Source organism: Macrotis lagotis, chromosome 1 (assembly GCF_037893015.1).
Source record: "Macrotis lagotis isolate mMagLag1 chromosome 1, bilby.v1.9.chrom.fasta, whole genome shotgun sequence".
In the NCBI taxonomy this organism is placed as follows: Eukaryota; Metazoa; Chordata; class Mammalia; order Peramelemorphia; family Peramelidae; genus Macrotis; species Macrotis lagotis.
In genome coordinates this window covers 328753714-328773490 of record NC_133658.1, presented here as the reverse complement: position 1 = coordinate 328773490, position 19777 = coordinate 328753714, and the positions used below count along the sequence as shown (strand labels likewise).

The 19777-nt window shown below is 43.0% G+C and overlaps 2 protein-coding genes across 7 annotated transcripts in view; one reads left to right on the top strand and one right to left on the bottom strand.

The window, feature by feature from the left end:
* CRB2 (crumbs cell polarity complex component 2) overlaps positions 1-5063 on the top strand; it is a 40936-nt gene extending 35873 nt beyond the window's left edge. Inside the window, exons 12-13 of the mRNA XM_074199626.1 lie at positions 15-141; positions 2233-5063. Coding sequence (XP_074055727.1) covers positions 15-141; positions 2233-2460 — 355 coding nt within the window. The 3' untranslated portion in view covers positions 2461-5063. The remainder of the gene's footprint in view (positions 1-14; positions 142-2232) is intronic.
* The window catches only part of DENND1A (DENN domain containing 1A), a 709454-nt gene continuing 691734 nt past the window's right edge, over positions 2058-19777 (bottom strand). For 4 of the 6 annotated variants that reach the window (XM_074211608.1, XM_074211612.1, XM_074211611.1 and 1 more), the window contains 2 exons: positions 14135-14396; positions 10007-13628 (listed from right to left, as the gene is read on the bottom strand). In XM_074211608.1, the coding sequence (XP_074067709.1) occupies positions 12324-13628; positions 14135-14396 (1567 nt within the window). In that variant the 3' untranslated portion in view covers positions 10007-12323. Of the gene's footprint in view, positions 4164-10006; positions 13629-14134; positions 14397-19777 lie in introns of those variants that run through there. The other 2 variants (XM_074211609.1, XM_074211610.1) reach the window with 2 other exon arrangements.

The following is a 19777-nucleotide window of genomic DNA, read 5'->3' as shown; positions in this document are numbered from 1 at the left end:
CTTCTCCATTCCAGGTGTCAAATTAGAATTCCTGAGTGTGAACCCAATCCTTGCCAGAATGGCGGCACCTGCCAAGCAGCTGGGAGTGAGGTTGAATGTATCTGCAGCAGCAGTTTTGGTGGCCGGCGTTGTGATGTGGCTGTGAGTTGGGGGCCCTAGGTGCCATGCTCTGAGGGAGTGAGAGGGGTGGCTGAGGGAAATGGACATAATTTTAATGGTCTGGGAAGTCTGGGAGGTATGGCAGTGATGGTGGGGATGGAGATGTGTTATAGAGAAGTTAGTCTTCGCAGCAATCTGGTTTTTCATGGGATACTCACTGTTGACGGAGGGGGTAGAGCTGGTCCATAGTCCTACCCACTGGCATTGCAACCTGGGGAAGGGCTAAGACTTTGAACTCAAGCATAGGGGAGAATACTCAGGGGAATGGAGCTAGATGAAATGGGTGAGGACATGTGTCTGAATTTGGGGGAGGGAGAGGGCAGAGTCTGGGCATCTGGGAGAGATTTCCTCTCTAGGTCTTCAAAGAGCTTGTAGTTATAAAGAGGAATCACAGGATCATGGAGCCAGGAGGGATATCTGTGGGCATTCCAACCTAACTTTTAGCAGGAATGTCCTATATCATTCCTGACAAGTGGTCAGCTAGACTCAACCTGAAGACCCCCAGGGATGAAGAGTTCCTTATCTCCCAAGGCAGCTTATTTCACTTTGAGACAACATTGTGTTCAAAAATGGCTCCATACATTGAACTGACACCTTCCCCTGCCCCATTGCTCTCTGAGGCCAAACAGAACCGGTGAATCCCTTTGTCTCATGACAGCCTCTAACTATCCTCTTTGACCCCTGAAGTATTTGATTCAGATTAAATGGAACAATCATCATGGTTGCCTCCTCCTAGAGGTTCCAGCTTGACACTGATATTTCTAGAAAGTGAAATTCAAAATTGGATCATTCAGAATGAGATCTGATCTTGGCCAAGGACATACAAAACCCCTGCCTTTTATTTATTTATCTATTCATTCATCCATTCATTCATTTATTGTGGAGAAGACTGGAATTCCTTCCTTTCAAGAGGTACTTTTAAAAAAAAACCCTGCCTTGTGTCCTCCTTTCTGGTTATAAGGTGGAAGAAGTGGCTTTGATATAAGAGTCATATCCACATCACCCTTCTTTTCCCCATGCTTCCCTCCAGCTCTAAGATTCAATGACTTTGGGGGACTCTTCAGAGGATAGGCTAAGAAGTACCCTTACCCTAATTTGTATTTTTCTGCTTCTTGTTTTCTTCCAGTAGGATTTAGGGAGGCAAGAATGGAAAAAATATATGTGCTTCTAAACGAACTGGACTAGCCATTGCCTTCTGACTTGCTTTGAAGGGGTATAATTGTGAACTATGCCATGGCCACCCACCCTAGCAAAGGATAGAGAAGGCATGTGAAAAGGGCCTGGAGGGTCTTAGGGGACTTCAGATTCAAAATGACTCAGTAGTCTAGCAGCTAAAAAAGCTAATAGAATTTTTGGCTGAATAGGCTGAGGAAAAGTGCTTGCTTGAGACAGGTGATAGTTCGATCCTTGTCAGACCTCTATTTAAACAACAATTAGGCACCATATTTTGGGAATGATGTTGTCAAGCTCGAGTCTATTTAAAGAGGGGGCCATCCAGAAGGATAGGGAGGGTATGAGAGAGATTCTACTATCCAAGGACTGGTCAAAGGAAGTGGGATGGGGGAGGGTTAGTGAGAAGAAGAATCTGAGGGGAATGTCATCACAGTCTATGTATTTCAAATTCTTTCATGGAGCTATATTTCAAGGTCTAACATGGAGTTGTTTAAATTCAAAGGAAAAAATATTAGGTTAAAGAGAAGGTAAATTTTTAGTACGGTATAAGGAAGAAATTCCTAATAATTAAAATAATCCAAAGTGTCATGAACTTGTCTTATGAGATCAGTGAATTCCCCTCACTGATGATCTTCACTCAGAGGTTGATGACCACTTGTAAGGAAGGGACTAGATTAAATTACAGTTCTGGGTCTCTAAAATAAGAGGGTTGGACTCTGATTATCTCAAAGGTCTCTTCCCTTCTCCAAACCCTATGGTCTTCTGCTCCCTGAGGTCTCTTCCAATTGAAACAGTATGATTTTATGACTCCTAAGATCCAAGGAGACCGGACAATCTATCTTGCCTTTGATGCCTCACTGAGCTTCATGTCTCTTTTCTTCCTTTTGATGTCTTTTACAGAAGGGACCTCCAGCCACACTGTTCCCATTCCCATTGATTGAGGTTGTTGTGCCTGTGGTCTGTGGCTGCCTTCTTCTGCTCCTCATCGGCCTCCTCTCAGGGGTCCTTGCAGCCCGGAAGAGGCGTCAGTCAGAGGGGACCTATAGTCCCAGTCAACAGGAGGTGGCAGGAGCTCGACTAGAAATGGACAGTGTCCTCAAGGTGCCACCTGAGGAGCGGTTGATATGATGCCTCATATTCAAACCCCTCCACACACACATATCTACATCCCAGGCCATGGATGGGGCTGTGGTCATCAAGGTTCAGATGATCAGCTTACCCAGGGCAGGGAGCTTGGAGCTTACCCAACTCAGTGAGAACAAGTGGGGTCCACTAAAGCAAACGGTAAAGGGTCACAGGGTTAGGTCACAAGAAGTTTCTTCTTCTTTCTCCTCTGGAGCCCATGGAGCTTGGGATTACTGGTTTGATGCCCAGGGAAAACTGGGCCCAGTCGCAGGAGCCCTGGTCAGGTCATGCCTGGCTTTAGGAACTAGAGGGTCAAGGATTGTGTTACACCAACAAAAAGCTCTGGATTTGGAGTCAGACTTTTGACCTGGGTTTGAATCTTGGCTCTGCTACTCATTTCCTGTGTAACATTTCCCTTTTCTTGGTCTGTTTTCCCTTTTTTAAACTGAGAGGGTTGGATTAGATTATTTCTAAGGGTCCTTCTGGCTTTATCCAATGAACTGCCTTGGGTCCTTTGGGTATCTTCTCCTTTGATGCTAGGAATGGGACAGGAAAGTTTTCCATGGCAACTGTTCCTCAAACCTGACTCTTGACAATACAGATGACTTGAGCCAATGGGGTAGAGGTGGGCAGCAATGGCCATGTAGAGCTCTAGGACCAGATAGAAACTGCCTGTCCAGGGCTTCCTGATGGCCACTGGTCACTGGTACCACACCAAGGAGTGAATTCTTCAGTCTCATTTCCTACTGCTCAATCTCAGGAGGAGTTCTCAGCTTCTGGATGTTTCCATGGACTTCTGAGGGAATTCTGCACTGTGTCTCTCATGCTTGGACCTCTGCCTTTTCCCCTGACACCTGTGGCAGGGTCCTGGATGGGACCAAGGGAAGCAAGTATGAAATGTGCTTGCTGAGAGCATCATCTCACCTTTCTTATCTTGGTCATCACCTTTCAGTCACCATAAGGAAATGGGGAGCAACTCAGGGAACCAACCCCGAATGACATGAATAATGCAAGAGAGATAGAAACCACCCTCCCTCTGCCCCTTTCTTGTACCCATGTGTTCCTATTTAAGGAATTGTGCTTCAGCTGGGCTGAGGCATGCATGTATGCACATGTATTTGTGTGTGTGTGCATGTGTGTGTGAGTGTGTATGTGAGTGAGTGTAGGAAAGAGAGTGAGAGTGAGAGACTGACTTGTGGGGACAGAGTTCTGTGATGAGTATATGTATAGTTATATAAGACATGTCTTTCTTATGTACATACAGGTATATGTTCACACTACATACATGTAATCACATGCGTGTATTTGCAGATGTGTGCAAAACACATTTGTGTATGTATATATCTATATGTGTATATATTTGGGAACAGCAGTTGAGGAAATCTAATCAAGCCTGTGAACATCTCCCCTCTCCCCAAGAATTTCATTGGCACAGTATTTAGGACAAGTCACACACACACTGGAGTTAAAGACATGAATTGTACTACTGAATTTCCTAACACTGGCGCCTGGAGCCCAGAAGTGCCTTTGAAGGACTTTAACATGGCTGTTTGACTTACTTGCTTTTGGTTGTAATGTGGTGATTTTCATCTCGTATGTCGTCCCCTCTCACAACGATAATGGAGTCTTCCCCTGCAGTTCAGCCAATAGTCCAGTGCAGGCACCACATAGTCTGGTGCTTCTGCAACCATCTTGGGGGGTAGTGGCTAGTAAGCAAAGGAAGACTACGGGTCATCACTTCCAATCAGGTAACCAGAAAAAAGCCAGCAGAAACTCCTAGGCTAAAGCGCTCTATTCTTTTGAATAATTTTTTCCTGCTGCTGACTCTAGGTCCTTATCTCCCTTGGAATTAGAAAATTACTTTGTAGTTCCTATTAAATCCCTGCGTACTTAAAAATCCCTTTTTGGGCATTCTCTCCAAAACCCTCCATAGGAACTTTGTGGTCAGTAGGACAACAAAGTTATCCTTAGCTTCCAATTTCAAGGACATGAATAAATAAGTTGGGTAAAACTGGCAATGCTACTTCTTCCCCTTTGTTCTACATATTCACCAGCAAAAATGAAAAATATAAAACAAAATTCTGGACAGCACAAATGAGCTCTCTACTCTCTATACTGTCTGGGTCTTGGGATTGGGACATTCCAGGTTCATATACTGGCTTGAGGACTTTAGGTACATGGGACTTAGGGCAGCAGATGGCACATGGATAGTTGGCAGGAAGATCTGAGTTCCAATTCAGCCTCAAACATTTGCTAGCTATGTGACCCTGGGCAAGTCCCTTAACCCTGATTGTCTCAGAACCTGAGGCAATCTATAGAAGGAAATGGTAAACCACTGCAGTATCTTTACCAAGAAAACCACAAATGGAATCATGAAGAGTTGGAGATGACTTAAATGACTGGTAGCAGCAACATATGACCTACTTACATGAAAGGCATTAAAACTGCAAAGTTTCTGCCCTCAAAGAGTTCATATTCTATTAGGAGATATGATATATAAGTAAAAGAATCCTTCTATGACAATTGAGGAGGGAGATGGAGTTAACTAGGGAAGACTTCCCATGGGAGGTGGCCTATGATCTGAGCCTTGGAGGGAAGCTAGGGATCCTGAGAGGTAGTGGTGGTGGTGGTGGTAGGGGAGATGAGGGAGTACATTCCAGGCCAAATTCAGGGAACAGCCAGAGGGTGAGATGGGTTGAAATGAAGAGTGGATTATGAAGTAACATGCTAGGAGATGATTGTAAAGGGCTCTAAATGTCAAACTGAGAAATGTGTGTTTTACTATAGGGGCAAGAGTCTTTGAAGATTCTTGGGCAGGGAGAAATGACATGGTTAGAATTTAAGTTTTAAGTTCATTTCAGGGGCGGCTAGGTGGTGCAGTGGATAAAGCACCGGCCCTGGAGTCAGGAGTATCTGGGTTCAAATCTGGTCTCAGACACTTAATAATTACCTAGCTGTGTGGCCTTGGGCAAGCCACTTAACCCCATTTGCCTTGCAAAAAAAAAAAAGTTCATTTTAGTAGCTGGGAAGAAGATGGCTGTAAATGACCATGGTGGACTGTTACCTCTTTCCTTCCTCTCATTTATTTGCCCCAGGGGATAGAATTTCTAGTTATGGCTCTATATAAATTTCTGTCTGTGAACAAAAACAAGGAGGGTGGGCTACACATCCTGCAGCACCCAACTTGATACTGGGGGAAATGTCTTCAATAGGGTAACAACAGGCTTGGATCCTAGTGGGTGGGAGATTTGGAGTGTCACTTTTATCTGGGACTCATTGATGAAATGAGGGAAAGTGGAATAGGTATTAAGTTAAAGTGAACTCAATAACCTCTGAGGCCCCTTTTGTGGATGTTATATTTCCTAACATTTGGAGTAATGGTAGAGTGGGAAGAATTGATTTTATATTCAGAAAACCTGAATTGGAGGTCTGGTCTTGACACCAATTTGTGGGACTCAGGGCAAGTGACTTCATTGTAGGACAGGTCCCATTTAGCTCATGGGATTTTTCTGAGAAAATGCTATGGTAAACCACAAACCACTTAGGAAATGAAGGTTAGTCCTATTTCTGGAGCAATTCCCTTCTCACTCTGTACATTCAGTGTCCAACCCAATGGGAAAACTGTATAATAGAGTGAAAAGGAACCTTGATCTGGAGGTCACATCTCAACCCCTTTCCCTTTTCTTTTCACTTTGGCCCAACTCTCAGGGAAGCAAGATTTCAAAGGCTTAGAGAAAGAAAGCCTAACTATGAAGGACAAACTACAGGCAGGGCTAGAATTTGATGAGTAGTCACGTGATGAAATCTGTACATGTGTAGAAACGACATGAGATGCCAGTTAGACTTTATAAGCTTTTCCTTGGGAAGGTCGTGTCACCTCTTTCAGGAACAGACTGAGTGGATTCCTGTGTTCACTATCTAAGATTCTCCTTGGACTATCTAGGACACTCACCACTCACAGAATATCCCCTGCAGCAACCCCCACCCCATGACATTGGGGGAAGGGTCCTCAAAAGGTGTCAGGAGGCTTAAATCCTAGTCCCATTTTTTTTCCCACTACTTATTAGGTAGGTGACTTTGGACAAGTCACAGTTCTCTGGTCCTCATTGATAAAATGTAGAGAATTGGACTAGGTGTTAAGATCCTGTATACTGCCAATATATTATGCTCTGAAGATCCTTCTAGAATGAAGCTTGTTGTCTAGCAATAGCTAAGTAGAGAATAGATAGAGTGCTGGTCTTTCAGTCAGGAAGAGCTGAGTTCAAATTATGCCTCAGACAGTTTCTAGCTAGATAAATCATTTAACCTCTATTTACTTCAGTTTCTTCATCTTTAAAATCTGGGGCACTTACCTCCCAGGGTGGATGAAGTTTAAATGAGGTAATATTTGTGAATTGCATTGCATATTTTGAAACACTATATGCTTTAATGCTAATTATTATTTTAAATTCCTTTGTAGTCAAAAGTGGATGAAAATGCTTAAAAATCATGAATCCACCGTTGCTTAGGTGCTGTCCAGATCTTTCCCTTCATCCTCATATCAGATACACTGGTAGGAGTAATCATTGAGTATTTAGCTAACTCCATGATCTACATTTCACTGCACCTCCAGGGCCTCAGTAATTATGATGTTCTACTGGTGATCCTTTTACTGGATAAGTATAAAATAGTGGAAAGGACCCTGGAGTCAGGAGACCTGGAAGCCTATTCCAGTTCAGATGTTAGTAATCTGACATATTGAAAACCTTTCTTTCTTTGAGCCTCAATTTCCTCATCTGTAACATGGAAATAACCCCTGCATTCCCTGCTGTGTTTCATAACTCAGGGGCATTGTGGGAATCTGAGCTCCCTTTCTACCCTAAACGGTGGCTTCTCTTTTCTTTGGAACATTGCCAACTGTAGCCCCCGGTGGTGGTGGGGGGATGGGGCTAATCCCTCCTCTTCCTTTAGCCCCAATGAATTTGTCAGTGTTTACCTTCCCCTTCTGTTCTCTGAAATTCCCGAGGACAGGACTAAAAGGTGAATTTTATAGGGAAATGCAATGTAAGCAAGAACTTGGTCCTCAGACTGAACTATTTATTTGACTTGGTGCCTCCCACCAGTCAGTTTTAATTCTTGTTTTGGGACTAGAATTGGGTTCACGTCATCATATCACAAGAGACAACCCAAAATTTCTTGTGTGATTTGGGACTAATTACAATTTCTCTGGGTTTTCCTTGCCTTATCTATAAAATGGGGAATAATACCAAGCATTAAATTTGCCTTTCTTCCCAGACTTTGGAGTTGGGGTCAGCTCATGGATTGTTGCTGGTCAGGTCGTTGGATTTTTTATTGCTTCTTCCTTATTTTGTTTTGGTTTCTGTGTGTGCCTTTGATCCAGACATCTGTTCAAAATATCCAGATACCAGAGAATATTGTTTGCTCAATAGCCTTCAGGAACTTTCATCTGTCCCATGAAAGGTTAATGGGTGGGATTTGTTAAGGTATGTTTCCAGACTTCTCATTGAATTAATTTTCCACCCCACTCCCCAACCTCTAGGGAATTGACATTAAAGAAGTTGATTCTCTGGTGCTGTTCTTTATGACACTGGCTAATATTACAGGCATGGGTGTTGGGTAAGAGATGAGGCAGTGCATCTTCTCTTTCATTCCTCCAACATCTAGGGGGCTCAGACTAAAACTAGCCAGATTCTGCTAGGAGTAGCACAAGGGATTAATTAGTTATATCAAAAGACTGGGTTTACATTGTATGCTCTTTTATTTTATTTCCCTGGGTCTCAGTTTCCTCATCTATAATTTAAGAGAGATAGACTAGATGGTCGCTGAGATCCTTTTTAATTCAAAATCTTATGTTTTGGGCCAGGTCAATGGAATAACCTAGATCCAATAACCAACATCCTGAATTTAAGAGGCAGTATAGCTGTCATCAGAAGAACCATTCTTATAAACACCTAGATTTGAGTTACCTATGAGTAAGTCATTTGCCATCTCTTCATTTGTAAGCGTAACTGCTCATAATCATTCAGCCTTGTAATTTTACAGAGGCCTTCCACAGATAACTATTATTATCATTGCCTCTATACAAAATCCCTGTGAAGCTAATAGAAAAACTATTATTATCTCCATATTACAGGTAAGGAAACTGAGGCTTGAGTCTCAGAGATAAAGTGACTTTCTCATGGTCACATGTGTTAGAGTTGGGACTTGAATCTTTACCTTAAAACTCCTAGCCCAAAGCAGCTATCAAAGTGGGGCAGGCCTGGAGGTCTGGGATTCTGTGTTTGGTATTCTGTCTAGAACCTCACACTGGGCTGAGCAGACAGCCAGTTCTCAATAAATGTTGATTTGACCTGAAATCAAATCTCTATTTTACATCCTAGCTAAAATTCAAATGTAGCTCCCAAGTCATCTCTTGGTGAGAGAGCAACATACATGTGAGGGCCTTGAGGAGCAACTTTCTGAGCAAACCAAATAGTTTTGTTTTTGCTCATTCAAGATAAGCTGAAGGCCCTGAAGAAGAGAAGTTTGAGAGGGGAGGTTTGAAGGACTACTATGAGAAAATGGGATAGTCAGGTTCTTTTTGGCCCCAGAGGGCAGAATTAAGAACTTTCCTTATAGGAAGCATATATCAACAATTAGAGCTGCCCATAAAGCAATGGATAACTTTAGGAGAAATTGAGTTCCATGTACTGGGAAGGTTTGAGTGGTGGACAAATGACCCATTTGTCAATGAGATTATAGATGGCTATCCATTTTCTGGGTAGGGAACTAGATACAACTTGAACATTTTCTCCCAGCCCTATGATCCTCTGTAGTGTATACTGTAACCACCATCAAGCCAGTAACAAACAATCATGGTTACATTCTCGGTTTATAATGACCCAACTTCTCCAGTCATTGTCTGCTTAGCTCCCTAGCATGCACAGAAGCAACTGGATCAACTATTTCAAAATGGAAGTATGTACTGATTAACTGGTTAGCATGCATTCTCTTTAGTTTCATAACTTAGGCATGGATGAAGGTGTGAACCACTTTGACAAGTTGGGCTCCTTTAAAACTATAGAACTTGGGGTTTAAACCAATCACTTGGTAATAATGCATATATATTAGCATCATGGCATGTTTGAGTTATAAGGGACCCTGGAATGTAGGATGTCAGAGCTAGAAGCAACTTCTACAGAAAACTGTTGATGAAATTCCACAGGCTTTGCTAATTATATCAAGTATAACTTTACTAGCTCTATATCCTATAGCTAAAAGGGACTGTGGAATACAGTGTTAGAATCTAGCAAGTTGGAGTTGGAACCAGAGCGCTTGTGTTCTGTCACCTTCTCATTTTAACTAAGGAGAAAATGAAACCAGAAAGAAGTGGTTTGTCCGAGTTTTGGCAAAGGTGATATTGGAACCCATCTCCTTTAGCTCTCAAGCCAGGGATTTTCCTAAAAAAGCAGCTGCCTCTCTTTTTTTCAAGCTGCCCTCCTTCCTCCCCCTCCCCCCCCAGCACCATGTATATCAAAGAAAGTACTGTGACAACCAGATAAACAAAAGATGTTCTGCCCGAGAGGATTTTATTGAGCTGTCACAGAAAATTAATTCCCAGGTTTGCAAATTCAATCCAGTAAGTGAAGAAAGGTACATACAGTGCTCATATGTGGACAATACATTGACTACTATTTCCACCCAATTCCTGCCAGTGTGGTTCATAAGATGAAACAGGAGTCATCTGTCCTTATGGTGGTCTCAGCTTCTTCAGTGTGCTGCTCGTGCCACCCCTCTGACCCAGCCTCAGTCTGGAGGGTTCCCAGTGCTAGGCTTAAAAGAAGAATGTGGAAAGATGCCTTTCCAGGATGGGGAGGGGCATGGTGCATGCCTGGGCATCACTGATATAGCCCCAGCATGGCCTGATCCGAGCCTCATGCCACTAAGGGGATAAGGAAACCATGGAAATCTAAGCATGCATTGCTTTGGGGGTCATTGTGATTGACCTATTCATTCCAGTGTTGGGCTGAACAGTCCAGTCTGGCCTGGCTTAAGGAACAAATTCAAAGATTCAAGTTCTTTATACAACTCCAGATGATGAGGCAACTTCCCCTTCTGAATCACACATGAGTTCTGGATGAGGACAAAGCTCTCAGAGACTACATCTAGTCCCTGATTCCAAAGTGACCGACCATCTGGTGTGCCAAAGCAGCATTCCCAGAAGTCAAGAGCCTCGATGACCCACATGGCTCTCTCTGAGCTGTGGACATCTTCATGATTATGATAGGATTACTTGGGTGGGGCTCAGAATCCAGGGCATAAGGTTGCTACAGTAGTAGGCTTCATGGATGAGCCAGCTCATCCAAAATCAGGAAATGAAAGACCAGGTTGAAATGTGAACAATTTCCTTTGTCCTCAAAGCTTGTTGTTTTTTTTACACAACCTGAACAAGTTTCAGTTCAACCATCAAGGCTTGTCCCCATTCAAGACATAATGAATTGGATAAAATAAAGGAGGGAAAATTAGAGATTAAAAACATCAAAACTATCATCTTCAACTTAACTCAGGTGTGGTAAAAGTGAGCACTGTCTCTGCTCCTGGAAAGAAGAAGCACAGATTTGACTTCTAAGAGCCAACCCTTAATTTCATCTGCTTCTAGCTGTAGGGGAGGAGAAGGAGGGAATAACTTTTTCTCTTCTGTCATCAAGAAGTAGCCAAAGAGCATCTAATGTGGATAAAAAGATCCCCCCCCCAAAGCAGGGGTATGTGTGAAAGGAAGACCTCATGGTGGGGTCCAAAAACCATCTCACATAAGGGGAAATCAGCAGCATCAACCCAAAGGCTAGATTGTGGAATTGGATGTTTTCACTGGACAAAACTCAGTCTGGTTTTTGACTCCCAGTCTTTTTCCACTTAAGGTGAACAGGGCCACCTCCCGGGATAGATAGGTTAGAAATGTCTGGGCCCTGACTTTGATAATAAAATAAGCTACTATGACATCCAGTTCAGATATGTCCATTTAGGACATTTATATATCATATTAACATAGAGCTATAAGAACAGGGGTATAATATAAGGGCTCCTCTTAATGACTCCTTCTGCTGTCTTTTTTAAAATTTTTTAGTCTTCTAAAAATTAAAGTTGCTGGTGTCCAGAGCTGGCTCTGTGCTGTTTTCCTGAAATAGGAATTTCAAGGATCAGTGATCCCTACCATGTTGAATGACAAGAAACAAACCAAAAAACCCAACCCTCCCTATGAAATGAATGTGGTTGAAAAGTTGGGTTTCTATTTTCTAGGCAGACTTTGAAGAATATCTAGGATGAAGATTTTCTAAGACAATAGAATTTAAATCTTGGGATAAAGATTTGGGGTGGGGAAAGCAGGGAGAGCCTCTTCTGACACCCAACTTGGGTTTAATTGTCTTGAGTAAGGCCATGGGTAATACTGACATCCTTACCAGTGCACATCTGTTGAGAACAGGTGGACCTGACCAGATAATGGTCTAGGAGAAAAGAGATTGGCTCCCCTGCTGGTGGGGGTGGTATCAGAAGGGAGAAACTAATTTTCAAGGGGTCAGTGTAGAAACCCATGGGGAAGGATAGGGCCAAAATGAAGGCCAAGTCTGACTTCTTATGGCAGTGGCAAAAAATCTTAGGAAGAACTGGACAAAGTGAGTTTCATTGTGTCAAAATTCATTTCCATCAGGAGAAACTGCTGGGAAGTCATAGCTAGGGAAGAGGAGAGAGGAGGAGGGGGTGGAGGGTCTGATTTCTTTACAATAGCCAGTTAATCCTTCCTGCTTCAAAACTATTGGATTTAGACAAACCCCAAACACCTTCCAAAAACACACACCCCTGTCTACCAACCTCAAATTCTTCTTTGGATTTTACTCAAAAGTTTCCCAACGCTTCCGAAGCTGCTCCACTTTTCCTTGAGTGGGTGTAATCGCTTGCTTAGTCTTCTGTAATAAATCCTCAAATGGATCCCTGGTTTCTCTGGGGCCTGAAGATTGTAATACTGGCTCTAGGCTATTGAAAGGCCTGGGGGGAACCACTGGAGGATCTCCAGGTCTCAAGATCAACCCCTGCTTGGCCTCAGCTGACCTTGAGCTGGATCGCACTAGGGGCAACGTTCGGATTTTAGAAGGGCCACTCAGGTGGCTGGGTTGGCTTGTGCCAGCTTGGATGGGGCCATGGCCTGGTGGTGGGCATGAGCTGACATGTGGCCCTGGGGGAGCCTGGCCAAACAGATTTGGCATGGAGAGAGCTGAGAGGCTGGGCTGAGGTCTCTGTGGGGTATAAAAGCCAGGACTGGATGCCATAAAGCTGGGAGGAAAAGCCTGGCCCATGGAAGCTGGAGAGGGAGCAAAGGGCCCCCCAACACACTGGGTCATGGACATTGGTAGAGCTGTTGGCACATGTTGGGTGAAGGGGTTGAGTGATGGCTGGAGGAATGGGGTGGTGGCTGGAGTAGATGGGAAGCCCAGCTTGGGCCCAAATGGGGTGGGTGCAGGGGTAAAGTCACCCACGCCACAGGGAAAACCACTTGTATTGGGAGCTACAGAGCCAGGGGGAGCCTTGTCTGGCCAGCTGGTCTTTAGAGGGTCTAGGAGAGTCAACAGGTAATCACTTTCAGAGGCTGCAGAGTCTGTGACCACACGGACTGGCTTAAGAATATCTGTAGCACTACCAGGAGTAGGGAGGAGCCTTGGTGGGGGTGGCACATAACTGAGAGATGGTCGACTTTCCAGATCCCTAGAGAGGGCTGCACTCCCAAAGGCCTCTGGTTTCAGTTCAGAGGTGGTGTCAGATGACCCAAGGCCTAGGGTCTTCCCAGGCTCGGTGGTGACAAAGGGTTGGAGTTTTGCAGGCCGGGCTGTAGGGGGTGGGGGTACAATGCCCAGCTCTGGTGTCTTCCTTCCCTGAGGTCTGGGGATGGTGATGTTGCCCTGTGTAGGAGTGGGGGTTTCCTCTTTCTCTCCATGGGTCAAGATGCTATCCCGGCTTCGGGGTCTCCGAGGGAGAGTGGGGGTACTCCCTAGAGATGCCAGGGGCCTTTCTGGAGAAGGCTGAGAATGTTTGGTAGGAATGGCCATGTCATCCTGGCCCATGCTCCACAGTTTGTTGTAGGGATGGGTCAGCTTCAACCCAGGCATTATCCTGCTTCTTTCACTTGAGCACAGGTCCATTCTCTGTTCAAAGAACATAAGACAGAGGTATCTTAAAGATGTATTTTGGGTTTCATAACACAGATACAGAGAAAAATGACAATATATAGTAAGTGTTGTAAAATGAAATTAAAAGAGATCATCTCAAAGGTACTTTCCAAATCCAGCATCCAAAGTTCCATATTTTAAAGGTCCATGAGCTCCAACATTCTAAATAGTATGTTAAACCAACCTTCATTTCAGGGTCCTGTCCAGGCATGGCATTCTATATTCTAAGATTCCTTCCAGTTCTATAACTCTATGTTCTAAGGTCATTTTGAACTTAAACAGCTTAAGTTCTATAGTTCTACATGTTTAGAACATTCACAGTTCTAAGGGCTGGCCTAGCCTTAACATTCTAGATTTCCTAATTCCAATGTACAATGTTGCATATGCAGAAGGAAAGGTACTTTCATGCAATGTTGATTTCCTTTTTTTGGAGGGGGGGCATTACTGGAGATCCTGTATCCTCACCCCAACTTTGGCCATACCTGGTAATCAAATGTGCATGGCTGGTCACCTTGATCCTTGGGCAGCCTGAGGTCTTCCAAGCTCTTTGCTTGGCTCAAGGGCTGAGGCAGCTGCTCTACCTCCAAACTGCTGAAGATGTCCTCCAGGAGGTTGATATCTGCAATTCTCTCAGGTGGTGGTGGTGCTGAAGGACCAGGGGCTTCCTTTGCCTGCTTCTCTGGGCTTCCTGCCTCTTCTCCATCTGCACTGTCTGACTCTCTCAGGACCCGATATGGCAGAGGCCTAGGAAGAGACAATGTCTGAATTCTAACCAGATACATGTTGGATCAGGGTATCCTTTGAGCGAGATTACATGTTTTAACCCAAAGCAAATTAGAGGAAGCATGGGATAATGATAAAAAAGCACTGGTCCTGGGTTAAGAAATTTGGGTTCTAGTCCTGGTTGTGCTGTGAACTTGCTGCATAAGGTTGGGGAGAGTATCTCCCTTTCCTGAGCCTTTGCTTTACAAAATGGAGGGGTTCAAATCTTAACTTTATTAGTAACTGCTGGGTAATCCCTCTCTGGAATGTCTGCTGGGATGAGGTTCCTCATCTATTAGATAGAGATGTTACCCCAGGGCAGGGGTTCTTGTCTTTTTTGATCTGCCTGCTTCAGTTGGGGTAAAGAGGACTCTGGGACTGGCTGAATGTATACAGCTCAATCCCCTTGGCAGGAGGTGAAACCTGTGAGCTTTCTGTAGGATATTTGGATGCATTTGCAGAGACATCTGCGAGAGATTCCCTATCTGGGGGGTTCTTCTTGGATGCCCCAGCAGGGATCCATTGAAAGAAAACTGGAATTTTTTTTTCTGTTTTAGACCATAATTGGATAGTCTATTTTCTGATGTGTTTCTTTTCAAGTCTGACTAGTTTATTTGAGTCAATTTATGTTCTTAAATACTTACATATTAAAAAAAACCTTAAAAAAAAGGGGGCAGCTAGGTGGCATAGTGGCACTGGCCTTGGAGTCAGGAGTATCTGGGTTCAAATCCGGTCTCAGACACTAAATAATTACCTAGCTATGTGGCCTTGGGCAAGCCACTTAACCCCATTTGCCTTGCAAAAAAAAAAAAACCTTAAAAAATGCTTACATATTGATATTTTGTGACAGTGACCATTATGGGAATGGAAACAAGTATGAGCAGAACAAATTTTGCATCCCTGGAATTCTGGGGTCTAGTAGCTCACCAGGAGCACACTTTTCTTTAACTTTTGAGCAGATCTAGTCTGCTTACCTTACATGATATGAGTCCAAATGCTCATATGAGATCCTTATGTATTTAAAGTCACAGAATAGGGCTTATCCAATGACCTAGAAATCTTATCAACCCCAAATATGGTCTTTTTTGGGAAGTCTCCAAATCCTTTGGGACTTTGGAACCATGTTTTCCTTTTAAGTTAGCCTGCTTATCCTAGAGAGGGAAAATGAATTTGGATCTCCACTTAGATTTCCTATATGTTTAAGGAATCCTAAGAGAAATTTTGGGTGCTTTTTGGTGTTTCAAAGATGCAGATAAAATCTTCTGTCCAAGCTGTATTTATGGGCTTCAAGAAGAGAGGCCTCTCCCTAGGGAGAGGGAAAGGGTTAGTGTTCCAACCCCATTTGTGCCAGGGGGGTTTATGTTGTTAACATAAGCATCAAAGCCAAAGTGGTCTGGTTTCTTACCTGAAGGGTAAGGGAATGACTACTGGTAGTCCCCAGGTTCCTAATTTTTGTGGGGATAACTCTATAGGTTCTGAGACTCTGTAGGGACTAGGCTTTCCCTCTGAGATGGGAAGTTTGAATTTCTTTTCACTGTTTTTTTTCCTTTATTATCTCTGGGTTGGCAAAGGCCTTTGTAAACACCAAAATGGTAACATGATAATTTTATAAAATGATGTCTGCTTGCTAAAATTATGTAAATGTGATTTTGTAAATGAGTATAATTACTAGGCCCATCATCTATGGAAGGCCTATCCTTGTACAATAATGATAAATTTTGGATTGTTTATTAACTATCCCATGTGGCCTTTGCCAAAAAAGCATCCTGGTTGATTTGCTGGTGACAGCAAATATTTAACTGTGGGGAGAATATAAGGGAAGGAGTTTTCTCCTCACCTTGGTGAAGTCACAGAAGACCAAGAATGTAATGACAAGGTATTAATGAGGTGTGAAACTAACTGTAAAGATGTTGTTTATTCCATGATTCATTTATGAGTTGAAGTACATGTTCAATTGGGTCAATAAGGGAACTATGTGATTGGCTGAATAAACAAACTAGTGATGGTTCTATGACCTTTAAAAAACTAAGCTTTAGAAGAATCTCAATAGTTTGCAAGTAGAAGCAATTACAAGCATTGGGAGATGCCAATGAGAAGAGAGAAGAGAAATTCTTTCTCTTTCCTCCCCCCCATCAGACATGCAGTTTTGAGGGGTAGCTACTTTTATTTTTTGAGAAGAGTAGGAAATACTCATCCAGGGAATGTGTGATTCCTGGAAGCAGAGAAGAGAGTTGGATTAGGAAGGGAAGTAGATAATGAGAATGAAACTAAGCAATTCATCTAGAAGAGATGTTGTACCTAAGGAAGGATATCTTAGGATGCTACAAAGAAAGGTCCTGAGGTATCAGGAGTTGCAAATGGCCTTGGCCATATACATACGTCCTATCTCACTACCATCAGACCCTAATTGAGCTCACTCTTCCTATGGACTCTGTGTGTAGTTGTGCTTGAGGGCACCCTCAGTTTAGGGAGGGAATACCTACTGTTCTTAATATGCTAGTTTAGTAAATGTCTTACTAAGTTAACTGGATCTACTGGCTGATAGTTAATGGAAGGAACACTGTTGAGGGCTTATTTATGAGGGGTAGGAGTGAAACCCTACTTGGTTACTCCAAAAGCAGCTATTTCTGGGGAACCAATCCATGGTATGAGTGTGAGTTGGAGGGAGCACCCCGAAGGGAGGTATTATACCATAAAGTCACAGGCACCTCCCCAAAACTCAGGAAGAACACAAGGGGATTTGCATGCGCCTGGGAGGGGAAACAGTATAATGTGTATCCAATTAACAATAAGACCTGACATGCCTTTCAGAGGTGATTGGCATCTGATTGGCAGCTGGTCTCACTGTGGCATTTAAACAAGCTTTTAGATTAAGGGGGGAAATATTTGTTAAGGGAGAGTACAGGGAAAGGTATCATGGCAGGAGCCTACCTCCCCCCCCGAATGCAGTGCATCATACACATTCATGAGCCCAATGTGTCTGAGTTCATCTTTCACAAGCCGAGGAACAATAAACAGATGCAGACTGGGAGGGGGGCCACAGAGCTGGCGCTGGTGGCTGGTACTGCACATCCTCATGCTGCCCCCCTCCAATGGCATCTGGTGGCTAACAAGCAGTCCTAGCTCATTAATGGCTACATGAAGACCCAGGGCTGAGGGAGGCTGAGGGCAGGGGTCACACCGGCGGGGAGCTGTGCAGCTGAGTCTTGACTGGGAGGTGGGGGAGGGTGAAAGCAAAGGGAACAACAAACAGACCGAGGAAGGCAGAGGGGCTGAGGACTCTGCAGAAGCTTGTTTCTATTGGGGCAATATCCTTTTTACTCTATGTGTGTGTGTTTATGGGGTGCAGGTTTCCTTCCCTTACTAGTATACCTTTCCCACCTCATATCCCATCAGAGGAATGCCTTTAAGTCCTTTGGGAAATCAGTCCCCTTTCTTAGTTCCCCAACCTGTAAAATGAAAGGATTGTAATAGTTTGACTTCAAGGTCATTTCCAGCTCTAACAATCTATGTTCTAACTTGACCATTCTATTTCCTAATATTCATTGCTTGGAGATGCCTTTCCAGTATCAACATTCTGTATTCCAATGTTTTATGTTTTAAGGTCCCTCCTAGTACTTACAGTCTAGGATTCTGTAAAAGCCTGCCTATATGGGACCTATGAGATTCTGGGGTTGCTCATTTACTCTTGTGAAATTTCTAAGCACCTCTAACTTCTTTTCTGCTTTAGTGATAATTTCATCTTTCAAAAGATGGAAGAAGCAATAAAGGGGAATTCTATTCTGGATGTGATTCTCATCAACAAGGAAAGAACAAGTTATTGAGGTAGAAATGATGAGGACCTGGTGAAGAGAGATGACTTCTCCTAGAGTTTGTTATAGATGAGAGAAATATGGGGAGAGGCTGGTTATGCCCCTTAGATTTTTGGTAAAGTAGATTTCAAGAGAAAACATAAGTAGAATCCCATGGAATAATGTACTTCAGTGCAAGTCAGCCTTAGGGGGTAGGCGATGCTTAAGAATTAAATTCTGAAAATATAAAGGGAAACAATTTCATTGAGGATGAAAAAAATGGGATTTGCCTGATGATATCAATATGGATTCACTGAGAACTCACCAATCCAACTTAGGTTATAAAAAAAGGAAATATTCAGAAAGATGGAGACAAAACCTGGCAACAGAAAATGAGCAAATGAGAGTGTGGACTGGTCTTGCTAAAAATGTTGTGAGGAATGACAATCAATGACCAGGATAAAAAAAAAAGAAAGACAACAAAAAGATATTTTTAAATTTTATTTTAAAGCTTTAATGGGAGGGGCAGTTAGGTGGGGCAGTGGATAGACTACTGGCCTTGGAGTCACTGAGTTCAAATCCAGCCTCAGACACTTAATTACTTAGCTGTGTGGCCTTGGGCAAGCCACTTAACCCCATTTGCCTTGCAAAAATCCTAAAAAAAAAGAGTCTAGAAATGATAGAACAAATGATCAGCCAGGGAGCTGATACTCAAGACAAGCAAAGAGATTATAAGAGAGACCCTGGCTGTCCTCAAGGAATGCCATTCATGTTACCTGGATGAAGACCACCTTGAGCTCCTGAAATAATTAGCATATGTGACTAAAGATTCTCTCCTAGAACACATGAAAGATCAGGGGAAAAAAGGTAAGAGACTAGAGAAGAGCAAAGAGTCTACAAAAATACAAACAGGGTCCTGGACTTTAATTGCTGAGGATATCAGAACATAAAAGAGATGGATGGTGAACAATGAGAAAGAAAAGGAAGAGTCAGTCTGGCTCCATCAAGCACAGGTTGGGACAGAGTAACCTCATTTGTTTCTGAACAGGATTACTAAATGAGTAGATGAGGGGACTACTGCAGATGGAGTTTACCTTGATTCTAGCAATGCTTTTTATAAAGCATTCTCTTCTCATGGAGAAGATGGAAAAATAATGAATTAGACAATAATACAATCAACTAGATTCTGAACTAGTTGTTCAAAGTAAGTTCTTAATGGTTCAAAGCTGATGTGACAAGAAGTTTCCAGTGGATATGTCCAGGGATCTATGCTTGACTCTGTGTTGTTTAATACTTTTATCTTTGACTTGTATAAAGGCATAGACGTTACTTTCATCAAATCTACTGATGACACAAAACTAAGATGCATAGCTAACTCAAAGGATGATCCATTAGGATATTGAAAAGATTCTAATAAGATCAAATTCAATAGGCATAAATGTAAATAAAGCCTAGCACCTGAATACCAAAAAAACCCCATCTTTACAAATATAAGATGTGGCAGGCATGGCTAGATAGTGGTTGTTCTGAATAAGTAGTTATAAATCAGTAACATGGCAACTAAAATTGCTA